We start from the raw sequence: 15,077 nt of genomic DNA on the forward strand, positions 1-15,077 counted from the left end.
CTGAATTGGATTGGCACTGTGGCATGGTGGTAAGGGGTAGGGCTTGTGACCAAAAGGATTGATTCCCAGTTGGGGCACTGCTGTTGTACGCTTTAGTACCCATTCTGAAAGGCTGCTTTTAACATTGTTTATTTGTGGATGAAAACAGTTGATGAACTAGGATACCACTGTTTTTAATTGTGTTGTCTGTCTGTCTGTCTCTCTCCCTGTCTGTGTCTCCGTGTGTGTGTGTAAGTGTTAATGCTGGGTCTTGATGTCACACTTGAGGTTGAGGTTTTTTTTTTTTTTCCCAATCATACCGTCCAAAAAATTCTGATAGCTATCACTTGCAGTGAAATTACCACTTCCTCCATCTGAGGGCAAGAGAAAACTAAAGCACAAGCATGTGACAGCCAGTGAAATGTCAGAATTTGAGCCTGAGAACAAGAGCGCTGTGGAGATGAGATACTTTATTAGATGCACTTTAGCGGAGGCTCTTACACAGAGCAACTTACAAATGACAATACTAACACCCACTGCTTCACAGTGCTTAACAAATAGTTTGCTGATATACCTGAATAAAACAAAGCTTCCCCTTTAAACAGTCACCTGGTCGGCTAACACAGGTATGACACTAATAAGGGCGTGGCGGTCCTTCCCACAAGCACTTTTAAGGTTGAAGGAGTGCGCTACGGAGCATGCGTGGACTGCAAAGTGCGTTTTACAACGATTACACTGCGAGAGAGCCGGAGAGAGGGAGATTAACCGCACTGTACACAACTGTTGCCCTAATCCCCTGAGCGGATAGAGCCAGCAAAACTACGGTTTTCAACCACAGCAGCCATATTGAATGGACATTGGGCCGAAAAGCAGTTTTTTTTTTCAATGATAAAAATTACATTATTAACGAAAAAACAACCAAATACGAGTCGATTTGAGAATTGACTTTAAGCATAATTTCGTCAAACTTTGTCGTTCCTGGGCTTTACAGTATTGTCACTGCGTACTTAAGGTTTTAATTTTTTTACATTTATTAATTTATTTATATATTGTTATATTGCTTTTAACATTTATTTTTAAACATGAAAGATCGACTGGAGCAGCTCAAAGCGGTAAGATATTTCTTGCGTTTTTTTCTCCTTTCGATGTGTCTTTTTTCAAACAAATAGCGATGGATGAAGAGATGAAAGGTATTGCCGATCTCCACGTCACTTTTATGTCTCCTGAGTGACGACCTGGGATGCCTCTATAGTATTGTTAAATTAAGAAAATGTAACTCTGTGTCTTTCCATTACATATTAGGTCAAACTCTTTATTTCTTGCGATGAATGCAAAAATCCTATCTGAAATTAACTTCATGCTTGGCATGACTGTTCGGGCGGCGAGTGGTATCGGGATCTGGCACATAACCAGACTAGTTATATTTTCAGGTAGGATACGAAACACCTTTAAATGTGGACCTATAGCTGGCCTACCTGGAAAATATGAGAGATTGAATTATCATTCCAGCTGCTATTGAGGCAACGATTTTTTTGAGTACTAAAGACATGCTGCGAATGGAGCCCGTTATTATAGAACAAGATTTATGCTCGTTTGTCTGGCTCGCACATTAGTTTTGTCTGTGTTTCGTTTTTTTTTCTCCTTAGAGTTTCATTAAAATTTGGCAGTCGGTGTAATTTTAGTTCGATAGCCTACGTGAAAAGGGGTTAAGGGATGTGCAGGTGTCGGGTTTACATTTTAAATGTCCTCCTGCGCTCCTGACTTTTGGTCCTTCCTGCTTTTTGGTGTGTACCGCTAATTCTGTGGGTACATGGAGGCGACGCTGTGTCCCGTGTTCCGTGTCCCCAACGCTTGTCCCCTCTATAAAACCACCTGCAACGGTTGCCAGGGTCTCCGAAACTCAGTGAATGGAGCGAGGGCCAGTTAGTGGCGGCGGGGCAATTCGACGACGTGGTCCCTCAGATCCTTTGGTTCACAAGGATGGAAGTTTATTGTTTTATAACAGTGTCCGTTTATTCTGTAAGCTTGTTTTGTTTAGCACCGTTTCCTTTGGTCGTGCTGTAATCGTAGTCCATATTTAATATTGCAGTATACTTATTTGTAATTAACGTTCCTTCCTCCCCTTTTATGTTTAAATTGGGAACGTCTGTGTCAATCATATTATTCAGTAGACCACTTCAGTTTGCACATTACATGATTCCGTGAAAACATTAGGTGAAGGTACAATGATTACAAAGGTATAATAGTGTTAATATTATGTGTCGTTAACACACCTTATTACCCTTTACTAGGTCATCGGGGTAATGACTAATTTAGCCATTGTTGGGAAATGCCAAGACTGTTTCATTGTATCCTGGTTTCTGCGCTGTGTTATGTTTCAGAAGTACGAGGACGTGTTTTTGTAATGAACTGCCAAGTATACATACAGTCAAATTGTATTAGGATTTGTTGTCATGGGGATGGGTTCCTGTTGTTGACAACAGCTGATGTCTTCCCATGAAATGTTGTTTAGTCGAGTGCAGTTAGAATATGCTGTGAATAAGAGAATACAAAGCAGAACTTGAATAGGCCTATGTCTTCAGGGGTTATAGATAGGCTTTGTCAGCATTGTGCTTCATATATTGCCAGACGTATTAAATGAGCCTCGTTGCATTAGCGTTGTGCTTTGCATACAGTAGTGTAACTGTCGGATTGAGACTGGTTTGTGTGGGTTTTGTGTTTTACATAGAGTGGGACTGCGGGGTTGAGACTTGCCCTGCAGGTTTACCCTTCCCAGCCCTCTCTAATGTTTAACTAGCTGGTGGGGCTTTATTGTTCCGTCGCGGCGTTGCTTTCCGCTGAGACCGCTTATATACGGGCGCATGGTGCGGCAGGTGCGATCAGCTGACTCCGGTCACGTGACATGCGGCACGACAGACAGACAGATGGAGGGACAAGCATAGAGAGGGAAAGCACCACTCACACATTAGCTTTGTAATGCTCAGCAGAACAACAGTGGTCTGTTTATTGTATTCTTCTTAAATTGTTATTCTCTACTCTGGCCTGGACATATTTTCCCTGCAGTCATTGCATTAACTAATCGTGTCAATCGATCTGTCAAAATATGTGTTATTGTGCATTTTTACAGCCTTACTATCACAAAGCATCATGCAAAGTACATTTTCCCTAAGGGAAATGGGGGGAAAAATCAGCCTGTTAGGGGAAACCTGGCAAATTACTGCCTCACCTCACTTAAAGGAAGCCACGCGAAACATTGGAGCACTGTGTTGGTCTTGAGAACATTCATTTCCTCTCTCCTTCACTCTCTCTGTCAGAGTAATTGTCAGATAAATATTTGAGAGCACAGGAAGGAAACGAATACAATCTAATGCATCTGTCACAGCTGCTTTGAAAATTTCAGAGCAGGGCGAGGTTTAAAAACACCGTGTGCCACATTTCTGTGAAATGTCGAACCGTGCCCCTACAAGTGAGCAGGTGCTGTTAGGCGCGCTCTTCGCTCACCTGTGTGCTGTGTCAGCTCCTGAGTGATTCCCTGCACACCAAAGGGAATTAAAATAATAAACCAATAAAGACTGACTGAGACATGGGCATGGTACATAAATTGCCTGAAAGAAGAAGGAGATGACGGGTAAAGAAAGAGGAAAGCGAATCAGTCCTCAGAGCTGCCCTTGTCCTGCCCTTTGAGCAGGTTCCTTGTTAAACACACAGTCAGACTTTGTACCTCTGCGTGTCTTACACTTACACAGTAAGATGTCAACACAGAGAGAGAGGGAGAGAGAGAGAGACTGTGGCAGAGAAGAGGACAAATCTGAGAAGAAGGACAGGAAGAGAGAGACAGGGTAATGGCAGCTCTGTTGGAGAGAGAGAGAGAGATTGGAGAGGGGAGAGGAGGAAAGACATTGATTAAGGATGTGAAAGAGTATGGGCAAGGTTGCAGGAACATGGTGGGGGGGTCTGGTGGGGTCTCTTTTTCCTCTGGTGGATCTGGTCAGCTGGGGAGAAGAAGACCAAGACCGAAGGGGCCAATGCCCTGCAAAAATGAATGCATTTATTAAGAAAACCAACAGTACACGGAGGCCACAGATTACTCTTGAGGGAGGGCCAGGGTAAATGATGACAAACATGATAGATTAATCTTTTGGTGCGAAGTGACCAAGTATGAAATTTACAACGGCGCACGCAAAATGAGATGAATGGAAAAAAAATGCCTTTGACTCTTCAGATCATCCTGCTCTACAACTGCAACTGTACATGTTGTGGTTGACAGCAAAAGCTTGCCCCATTCTGTTTCTCAATGAATTTCTAAATCCATTGGGTAAGAGCTCAACAGTCATGTGCATGCGCATACACTTCAATCAACTGTCTCTCCATCCTCTCTTCTGAAAACCCTCCTACTTTACATAACATACAGATAGGGCTGCTTCCTCTGACTCCTTAATGATACCTTACAATGCCAGAATGCGGTAATAAGGTGAGAGAAGGTGTGTTGGTTCACACTGGAGTCCACTTTAGGCTGAATAATAGACCAGAGCTTTGCACTGCCACTGCAGTTTGTCAGGCATTTTAATTTGCCCTAACAATGTGTAACCGAGCTTCCTAACTCAGCTGAATGCACCAATGATGGCTATAAACACAGAAAGTTGATGTGACATTTGTTTTTAAGGAATCTTTGACCTCTCGTTATGAAAAAGACAAATTCACTGTCTCTTTTTTTTTAACCCTTTAGCTACAGTCATGTCCCTTTTTTCTTTTCTCACTCCGTTTATCCTCTTAAGGATATGTCCTTTTCCTCTGATTCATTCTTTGAGTTTCTCTGTTTCTCTGTCTCACACACACACACACACACACACACACACATGCAACGACAGGGAATAAACTCTAAAGTCTACAGTCAATGTGTAAGGCCTGCAACAACAATAAGCTGCCCCTAAAACACCCAGTCTTAGGCAGCGGAGACTGTTGAGTCTCACACCACTCTTGAGCAGAAGTCACCAGTTCACTGTGTGCTGGCATATCTTGCCACACATCCTGCCTCTAATCGAACTGAAGTAGACTGGTCCTTCCTGCTCGGGATAGGCTGAGAAGATAGGCTGTTTGCATTTTAGCTTAGTATACCAGTTGCATGGCCAGTAGTGTGGGGTAGTGGTAATGAGAAGGGCTCGTAATGTAAAGTTTCATGATTTGATTCTACGCTAGGCCACTGCTGTTGTACCCTTAGGCAAGGTACTTCACCCACAGCTGCTGTGAATATCCAGCTGTATGAATAAATAAAATTGTAACCTACTGTATGTAAGTTGCTGTGGGTAAGAGCGTCTACTGAATGACGATATTGTAGTGTAGTGTAGATGTGGAGGACCTCTGGGTTTTGTCGAGGAATGTTAATTTGGGGATATTGTTGGCTTTGCTTCTCCCTGGTGCAGACTGAGGTTGCATTCGTGCTACACTGTGCCAAGGCAGGGATTATTAATTCCCTGTTTTTCGCTATCCGCCCTCCTGTGTTCCACCTGCGGTGTCACATCTGTTCTAAACTCCGAGACGCTTCGTGCACCGCAGCGCACACCTGGTAACGCAGTGCCAACTCTGGCTGGGAAGGAAAAAGCTGTGCCCAAATTCACCTTATTTTACGCCTGAAATTTCATACCTGAATCTGAGAGGGGCAAAGTGGAGCTGTAACACAGATACGCACCATACACACACACACACACAAACACACACACACACACAAACACACACACAAACACACACACACACACACACACACACACACACACAAACCCACACACACACACAAACCCACACACACACACACACCCACACACACACACAAACATACATACACACACACACACACACACACACACAAACACACACACACACACACCCACACACACACACAAACCCACACACACACACACACCCACACACACACACACAAACCCACACACACACACACACACATACATACACACACACACACACAATGGACACAAACCCACACACACAATGAACGCTAACCCCCCTCCACACACACACACACACACACACACACACACACACACACACACACACACACACACAATGAACACTAACCCCCCACACAAACCCACACACACACACACACACACACACACATACACCCACACACACACAAACCCACACACACACACACACCCACACACACACACAAACCCCCACACACACACACACACACACACTCACACACATTTCCAGTTGTGTTACTCTGTCTCTCACTGAGCACTGTACCCGACACTGGCTACGGAGAGAGAAGCAGAGCGATGCTTCAGGAGAGCGAGCTTCAGCTCAGCCTCTCTGTCCACATCATTTCCTCTTCTTCAGCTGCAGCTGCTCTTTGCTCTGCATCGCCTCAGTCCTTAGGAACATGATTATTATAGCTATGGCAGCGAGAGTGATTTAAACTTCATACCATCTGTGCAGCAAATCCGCCCTGAAAATGCCACACGGCCTCGCAGTGCTGGTGGGGTTGTGAATGGAGGCCCTGGGAAAAGGGGGGCCACGCGTGCAGTGGCACAGGAGGGAGAGGGCGGGAGGCCTGGGCCCGGGAGACCCAGCAGCTGCGCGCTGAGGGGCCGGCCGCTGCATGTGCTGGCCGGCCGCCGGCCGCGTGCTTCCCGCGTTGACACACGTTTGTCCCTCTAGACCTGCGACACGGACGACACCGACGAGGTGGAGATCGCTGTGGACAATGCGGCCTTCATGGACGAGTTCTTCACGCAGGTAATTTTGTGTGTCGGTCTGTGTGTGTATGTGTGTGTGTGTGTGTGTGTGTGTGTGTGTGTGTGAGAGAGAGAGAGAGAGTGTGTACTTTGTTTGTAGGCTTGCCTCGAGTATACATTTATTATTTTCTCATGTGATGTTCCCTCAGTGTAGAGTCCTAAAAATGAACAAAATGGAATATTAACATTGACTGCATTAGTGATCCATGTTCCTTTGCTTTTGTATCTGGTTCAAAATCCTCTGAAAATGCGTTATTTCCACTCTTAAGTCTATTTGATGGTAGTCTAAGTACGTCTGCACCTGTGCGCGGCTAAAGACATTTCAGCTGAAATAATCACGAGGTCCAGGCAAAGTAGAACAGCTCAGGAGGTAGCCGCAAGGTCACAGGTGTATCAGACCTGACAACAGAGTTGAAGAGGATCTGGCTGATGAAAGCCATCACACGTTAAAGACGAGAGGGCGTTTGAGTCTGACCTGTGTCATTGGCTGTCTGGGAGCCCATAGCAATGGAATACAATTGGCTTTATTCCACTAGGGTTGGGTGGATTTCACTGGTTGGGGTCCGCTTGTCTCACTGCTGTGGCACTGGGCCTCAGTTGACGTCAATGGAGATGATCAGTATAACTATCCATCTCACTCTGCCTCAGATTGATGAGATCCGGACCAGCATCGACAAGATTGATGAGAACGTGGTCGAAGTCAAGAAGCTCTACTCTGTCATCCTGTCCGCTCCCACATCAGACCAGAGTAAGCGCACCATGCTGTATCATCCTCTTCCTCTTTCTCACAGGATCTATGCATCATACTCCCAACCTTCCTCTACCTCTCCTCATTATTCATCACAATCACTTCCTCTCATTTTTAAAAAAAAATCTCTCCTTCTGTTGTGTCTGTCTTTAATCCTTTCCCTTACAGCAAGGTGATCAACCTCCCCACATCTGTTTCCCCTCTATCTCATCCTTTTTTCCCCCAGAAACACAAGATGACTTGGAGGCCCTGACCAATGACATCAAGAAGTTAGCCAACAGTGTTCGGAACAAACTGAAGAGTAAGTTCTTTGTCTGAATGTAATTTTTGTATACGTACGATTTGAATGTGATTGCATTTGTAGAGTCCCTACTTTTCAGTTTTATCAGGGCAAACTTTGTTGATCAAAATGACCGAATCCATGTTCTCCATTATTAATAAATTTCAAAACATTTGTTTTGTAGATTTTTGCCCTGTTTGTTCTTTTGTAACCACCTTCTCCTATCTGTCAGAATTATGTATATTATAATATATTATTAATATATATATTTCGTGCACTTTTCATGACAACTTGGTAATTGCACAAGCATGTCTGCACCATACTGAAAACGAAACTGCAAAGTGAGAAGATGCAAGTAAAATACACATTGCTTTTCATTTTTTTCAATGTGCTCAGATAGGGAACCTTTTTCCATACTTGCAAATCAACCACACTAGTCACACATTTTATCCTCCCAGTAGCTTATCGTCTATCAATACGCATAGCTCCTTATTTTATTGGTTAAATCACTTGAGCTTTGCCTTCTGTTTAAATCATGTTGTACTCTTTACTATGAAATGAATGTAGCTGTGGAAACTGGCCGATTCCAAATAGTCATGTCTGTACTGTTTAATTGCCTGTGGACAATTTGAACCCTGACTGTGGAAAAGTTAAGGTTCTAACAACTGTTATTTCACCGTTAGTAGCAGCAGTTGCCCAAGCCATAGAAGAGTCAGTAATGGAGGTGGTAGTTTTAATATGATTAGTGTTTAATATTATTTGACGGTTGGATGTGTACTTTTGTCAGGTATCGAGCGAAATTTAGAGACCAATGAAGAAAGAGTGTCAGCTGACACGCGGATACGGAAATCGCAGGTAAATGCGCACCTTTCTAAACACCTTTGTGGCTCAGAGACTGATAAACCCTGCTCAGCGCTCAGCTGTGAGCTCCGCCCTGTTTTTGTCTCCCAGCATGCCGTTCTGTCCAGGAAGTTTGTGGAAGTGATGACCAAGTACAACGAGGCGCAGGTGGACTTCAGGGAGAGGAGTAAAGGCCGCATCCAGAGACAGCTGGAAATCAGTCAGTAACAGCCCTCAGCTCAGTCTACGGTGCCTCTCACCCTACTGTACTACACCCCATAACATAACCCGACTGTATAATACCCCTCAGTCTAACCCTACTGTGCTGTACCCCTTAGTCTAACCCTACTGTACCCCTCAGGCTACTGTGCTAAACCTTTCAAACTCATGTTATTGACCTGTACCCCTACTTTTCTGTGTGAGTCTCTGAGCGTCTGGGTCTGGGTTGCACTATGTCCATCCATGTAGACTTGTTATAATGTGTGTAGCTGGGTTGTATGTAATGAAAGTGCGCTGTGTTGTGTGTGTCAGCGTGCCTTTGTTACGCAGTGAGAAGGTAACCTTTTCCCCTCTGCTTCAGCTGGTAAAGCTACCACGGATGAGGAGCTGGAGGAGATGCTGGAGAGTGGGAATGCAGCTGTCTTCGCTGCCGGGGTAAAGCTCAGACACGGCACATGGCCCGTTTCCTGCAGTGTGTGTGTGTGTGTGTGTGCGTGTGTGTGTGTGTGTGTGTGTGTGTGTGTGTTTGTCTGCATCTGTGTGGATTTGTGTTTATAGTGTGTGTGTGCGTGGGTCTGTGTTTTTTGTGTATGTGTGAGTTTTTCTGCATATAGATAGAGATAAGATAAATATAGAAAAATATTATAATTGCATCCTGCTGTTTCTACTGAGTATGTTTGTGTGTGTGTGTGTGTGTGCATGTATGTGCGCATGCAGGCGTGTGTATGTGCGTGTGTGCGTGCATGCGTATGTGTGTGTGTGCGTGCATGTGTGTGTGTTTGTGTGTGTGTACGTTTGCACACACTAGCTGTAGTAACCCTGTCATCCTGTCTGTAGATTGTAGACTCTGGCATCTCAAAGCAGGCCCTCAGTGAGATCGAGGCGCGCCACAAAGACATCGTAAGACTGGAGAGCAGCATCAAGGAGCTGCACGACATGTTTGTGGACATCGCCATGCTGGTGGAGAACCAGGTACCCTTCTTTCTGTGCGTCTGTGACCAAAAACAGCTTCGCTCTCCTTCTTTCTCTCTCTCCCTCTCCCTTCTTTCTGTCTGTATATCTCTGTCTGCGATTGGGCGTATCTTTCACACCCGGTGATGACATTTGCACTTCGGTAAAATCCTTGTGCACAGTAAAATATTGCTTACATATATTCATTGCGTATGAAGGTTCGATATGACCACAGAAATTGTGTTTTTTACTTAATGCTTTCTGAGGAAAAGCCTGCTCTAGGGTAAGTGATTGCATTCCTGTTTTGTGGCAGTACTGTTAGTAGTCCTGTTAGTTTGTGTGCTAATATGTAAGAGTGTCTGTGTCTGCTCTTTGGCTTGGGTGTGGTCCCAGACATGTCATTAGTTGACAATGACCAGGGGCCCACAGTAGGGATAAGGGCAGGTACGTCTGCAGGTGTTTCTCCTCTGCCTGCTCTCGGGCACCCCATGACTGCTCAGGTGGTTGCTTGGATAATGTCAGTGAAGCCACGCCCATCATCTGATAGGCAGCTGACTCAGTGTAGTGTGCTGGGTGACCTGCATTGTGAAAATGAATCACTGTTAGCGTGCGAGTGTATCAGGGGATTGCATTCCTGCGCACGAGCAGTGGTTGTCCTAGCGAGCCTAGAATAGAATGTATAAAGGGTAAAAAGACAAAAAAAGAAGAACGTCCTTCTCATGTCAGCCATTTTGGTTGTCTCTTGTACACTGTCCTGTCCTGTTCAATGAAACCTATTTATCTGTGTGTTTTCATTTCAGGGTGATATAGTAGACAATATAGAGAGCCAGGTGTCTAAAACGGAGGATCACATAGCGGTGGCTAAAGCCGAGACCAAAAAGGCTGTCAGGTACCAGAGCAAAGCACGCAAGGTACTGTATCCACACTGCGCAAAGGTTAATATCCCTACACACTACCCTATCACATACAGTACACAGATTACATGAACACTGTAAACACACAGCCTGTGGTATGCTGAGCTGCATTCTGTTAACACTCACACACTGTTCATTACCTGCATTGCAATGTAGAGATGCAGGGTGTGCCTCACAGCTGTGAAGCACCCTGCACGTACTGTAGCCTGGACAAAGTAACACAACCTGTGTGTCTTTTTGTGTCCCCTGTGCGTCCCTGTTCATCCCGGTCCTTATCACTGTCTCCCGTCTTTCTTTTCTTCTCTCCTCTTTCTCTCTCTCTTTCTGTCTCCTTGACTGTCTCTCGGCCTCTCTCTCTCTCTCTCTCTGTCTCTCTCTCTCTCTCCCTGCTGCTCCGTCTTTCCTTTTCTTTGGCCCCGCCCCTTCCTGTCAGGGTGGCATGATTGACAGGATCGAGAGCAATATGGACCAGTCAGTGGGCTTTGTAGAGCGGGCGGTGGCCGACACTAAGAAAGCTGTCAAGTTTCAGGCTGAGGCCCGTCGGGTGAGCGGCACAAAGAGGTTTCCTCCCACCTGCCCCCACCCTAGAACCCTTCCGTACCCACTGCCTGAAAGTACCACGCCTCCCCCTGTACTCAGAGTATAGAACCCTCAAGAACCCCCCCCCAACCCAAAGTGCAACCACCAACATCCCTACCACCCCCTTCACCCCCAAATTTAGTTGCGGCTGTATAGTAACCAAAGGTTGTATTTGTACTGTCAAACTAAAACCAAAATAATCAACAAATCACCAATGCTGCAGTGTTATATGATTGCATAATATTATAAAATTGTAAAATTTAAAAAACAATCACCAAAATAATAGCACCAAAAACAACACTAGAATGAAACAATGGTAACAGCCCTGATCTCTGCTATCCTGCTACTCTATTCCATTTGCAAATGAACATAAGAACCAAAATTATTCTGAATATACAATTACAAGGAGTTCGAATTGAATCCTTTTCAAAAAGCGTGTTGCAGATATTGAATAAACCTGTTTCGGAGACACAGGCATAGTGCAAAAATGTCCCACAGCCTTTTCAGAACTTTTGTGTGGCAAGTGGCAGTTAAGACGGTCACACTTTCTGGCACGAGAGAGGATATCGCCCCCCTGTGGAGGTGCTCCATAATGCAACCGTATAGCATTGTGTTCAGGACACTGCACTTATTTTTGCAGTTTTAAAGCAAGAGTTTTTGCCTGAACCACGAACAGCCTGGCCAGAAGACAGACACGAAAGCAATTTGCCCTTAATACACACACGCACACACACACACACACGCGCACACACACACGCACACGCACACACACACACACACACACACACATTTCTCTCTTTCTCTCTCTTCTCTTTCCTCTTTTGTTGTTTTGTGTCTCTTATCGAGAGCAACTCTTCTTTACTCATGTAATGACTGTGATCTGAGTTTTGTGTCGTGTTGAAGGTTATATGTGTGGAGAGCTGATTAGGGTATCATTGCCAGGCGACAGCTTAGCATGGTTTGTGTGTAGCCCCTGACCTACCTGCATGTCCAGAGTCAACATATCAGAGGTTTTGAGGAGTGCCATGAACACCTGGGAAGCAGGGCAAAGCTCACCCCCTGGTGCAGGATGTACATAACCATAGCTGACCAGTTAGTTAGCATCTGTCTCTGTGGGGTCAGGTGTGTTGCGGTATTTTCTCTGAGTTGGCATGTGAGTGTGAGTGAGTTGTGTGTGTTGGGTTGTTTCATAGAAAATTTCTTCAGGTTGCAAACAGAATAGAGAGAAAATGTTGTTTCAAACGCACTTTACCTGTGATGGAGTAACAAGGTGCCGTCACATGCTGCTGCACACCTGTATTTACCTGTTTTACACCTCTGTGTTTGTCTGTGTATGTGTGTGTGTGTGTGTATGTGTGTGTTTGTGTGTGTGTGTCCTACATGATGATTATCTGCATGGTTAGCTATGTTGCCCTACAACACCACTGACTGTGTGTGTGGTTGTCTCCTACAGAAAGTGGTGATTTTAGTAATTGTAGTGGTGGTGCTGCTCTCACTTTTGGCCCTGATAATCGGGCTGTCAGTGGGACTGAATCAGAAATGAGAGATGGGAGGGTTTGCGGAAACCCTAATTTAAGGGTGAGTAAACATATGCAGCAGCAGCTCCTTTATTACGGTGTGTGTATGCGCTTGCGTTCTGTGTGTGTTTACCTGTTTCATGCGTCATGAAGTGAACTTTGTGACTATTTTAGGAAGTGGTTCAATGGGCATTGTGTGCTGCTAACCCTGGTGCACTGCTGGAGTGTCGCTTGCTGACCTGTGGTGACGTTCCTGTCTTTTTTGGGGGATTAGTTATGGGTGTAGCATGTATGCATTGCTGAGTGGGGACCTCTCGGGTTGAAGGGAAGCTGTGTGTTTTCAGGGTGTGGTAATGGGTCCTGCTTTTGCAAGTGTCTTGGTTAAGCGATCGCTGTATGCTTTGGTCTGTCTCTGTGGCATGTCGTTGTTTCCATTGACACTGACGGGCTTGTTCTTTGGTTTCTCCTCTTGTAGAAGACAGTCATAGTGGCCGTGGTCTGCACTGTGCTTGCAGTCATAATCCTCGCCATCATTCTGTCACAGACTCTTTAAGGAAGCCCCACGAGACTGCACCCCAAACTCCCTTCCTCTCTGTCCAGCCATCCCTCCATCCTGCTGACCCGCCCTCTGCATCCCCACCCGTCCAAAGGAGAAAAGGACGGCAGTTTCAGCAAACACTCCACACTTCCTGTCTCCTGAAGCTCCGCCTCCCGACCTCTCCCCAGCCAGCACATGGGAAATAGACAGCCAAGTGTCTTCTAGTCCTGAAATGTACTCCTCGGGGGCTTTGTTCCCGGAAGTACAACCCATAACTTACGACCTGACCATTGTCTTGATGAAGTCAGACAATTGGGAGAGAGATAGTTACTGGGAGATCCAGCAAAGAACAAACAAAAATAATGCAAACAAAACCTGAAAGCTGTTAAGGGACATACATAAAGAGAACTCCGGAACCAAATGAAGCAAGGAGCACACACTCCTCACTCCATGCAAACACACACACATACACACACACACACGTTACACTCCAGCCGCAGATATCGTCCAAAAATACTGCAGACCTTTAATGAAGTAAAAGAGACCATTGGACTTATTTGCACACTTTTGTGTCATTTCTTGCCAAACTGAGCCAAGCGGGAGATGTTTTCGTCACCGCGTCTGCCTTTCTGAAGCCCTGTCTGAAGGCTGCTCTCCTCACATCATGCCAACACCCCCCCCCCCCCCCCCCCCCCACCCCCATCTCAGCTCCCTGCCCCCTGGAGGTCACCCTCCCTCCCTCCCCAAATCAGCCAGCTCCCCAGGCCCTACCAAAACAACACCCACCCCCTTCAGGGTGAGTCGATATTCTCACCGAAAGTCAATTTCAGTCAAACAGAACACGCTGATGTCCTGTTCCAGGTCTTTTCTGAAAATGGTGATGGTGACAATGACCATGATGATGATGATGACAATGATGACGGTTGATCAGTGCGTACCACTGGTAGGACACCCTGAATTGTGTCGTCATGACTACTCAGCTCAGCCCTTCGAGTGGGGGAGTTTTGCTGAAGGTTTTTGCTCCCAGATTTGACGAGTAGCACGGCACATGGTTTTACATGTGTCTGTTTAAACATTTAGAACTCTGCAGAGCTCCTCAGAGAGAGACATGGCTCGCCCACACTACCTCCTATCTCTGAGAGAATATATCGGTCTGGGTCTGGTTGTGTCCCACATGTGCTGAGAGTGCAGCCAATGACAAGACTGGGCAGATACTGTAAATAGATCAATGGAAAACATGGCTTTAATTTTAAAGACAGTGTTGAAAGTGAATACCACACAGCTATCCACGACGGTGCAAGGGTCTCGCGGATTTGCACCGGATATGTGATTCCTTGTAAACGATCAATTTTATTTTTTATTTTATTTTGCTTCTTTGCCTTAATGAAAAGTAATGGTGACCATCCCTTCCCCCAAAGTCCCATCTGTCCTGGATGTCCATCTTACAAACTTGGACTGCCTTGGACTCACATTGTTGCTGTTATTATGAATGCCAAAGAATTCAGTGAATGAATAAAGATGTTTTATATTTCGTGTCTCGGATGGTTTAAACTCAATCTTAATCTGACTGCATTTATAAATTTGAGAGGAGAATGCTGCTCTGCAGAAGTGTATCTCTGTAGGAGTATGAAATGCAGTGCTCCCTGGTTCTGTGTGTGTTTGTTATGTATATGCATACTGTTAGGGGTTAGCTACACATACAAGCACTCAATCCGTGAATGGTGCCAAACCTGAAATATTAATATGTATATAAATAA

General features: G+C 45.3%; 1 protein-coding gene across 2 annotated transcripts; it reads left to right on the plus strand.

The window, feature by feature from the left end:
* The first annotated feature begins 1,017 nt into the window (after positions 1–1,017).
* Positions 1,018–13,786, plus strand: stx3a (syntaxin 3A). Of its 2 annotated transcripts, XM_036550912.1 has the most exons (11): positions 1,018–1,091; positions 6,658–6,735; positions 7,383–7,482; positions 7,709–7,783; positions 8,550–8,617; positions 8,714–8,822; positions 9,183–9,256; positions 9,659–9,793; positions 10,573–10,683; positions 12,719–12,843; positions 13,258–13,329. In XM_036550912.1, the coding sequence occupies exons 1-10, from the start codon at positions 1,062–1,064 to the stop codon at positions 12,806–12,808; spliced, it is 870 nt and encodes a 289-aa protein (XP_036406805.1). In that variant the 5' UTR covers positions 1,018–1,061; the 3' UTR covers positions 12,809–12,843; positions 13,258–13,329. The 2 variants fall into 2 exon arrangements, with proteins under 2 accessions (XP_036406805.1, XP_036406806.1); XM_036550913.1 differs by lacking the exon at positions 12,719–12,843 and having other exon boundaries at positions 13,258–13,786.
* Positions 13,787–15,077: the final 1,291 nt, after the last annotated feature.

This window comes from Megalops cyprinoides, chromosome 18, assembly GCF_013368585.1.
Source record: "Megalops cyprinoides isolate fMegCyp1 chromosome 18, fMegCyp1.pri, whole genome shotgun sequence".
Taxonomy (NCBI): domain Eukaryota; kingdom Metazoa; phylum Chordata; class Actinopteri; order Elopiformes; family Megalopidae; genus Megalops; species Megalops cyprinoides.

Coding starts and splice junctions, on each gene's coding strand:
- stx3a (XM_036550912.1), top strand. CDS start 1,062: ATGAAAGATCGACTGGAGCAGCTCAAAGCG. Junction 7,784..8,549: donor TGTTCGGAACAAACTGAAGA/GTAAGTTCTTTG, acceptor TACTTTTGTCAG/GTATCGAGCGAAATTTAGAG. Junction 8,823..9,182: donor CCAGAGACAGCTGGAAATCA/GTCAGTAACAGC, acceptor CCTCTGCTTCAG/CTGGTAAAGCTACCACGGAT.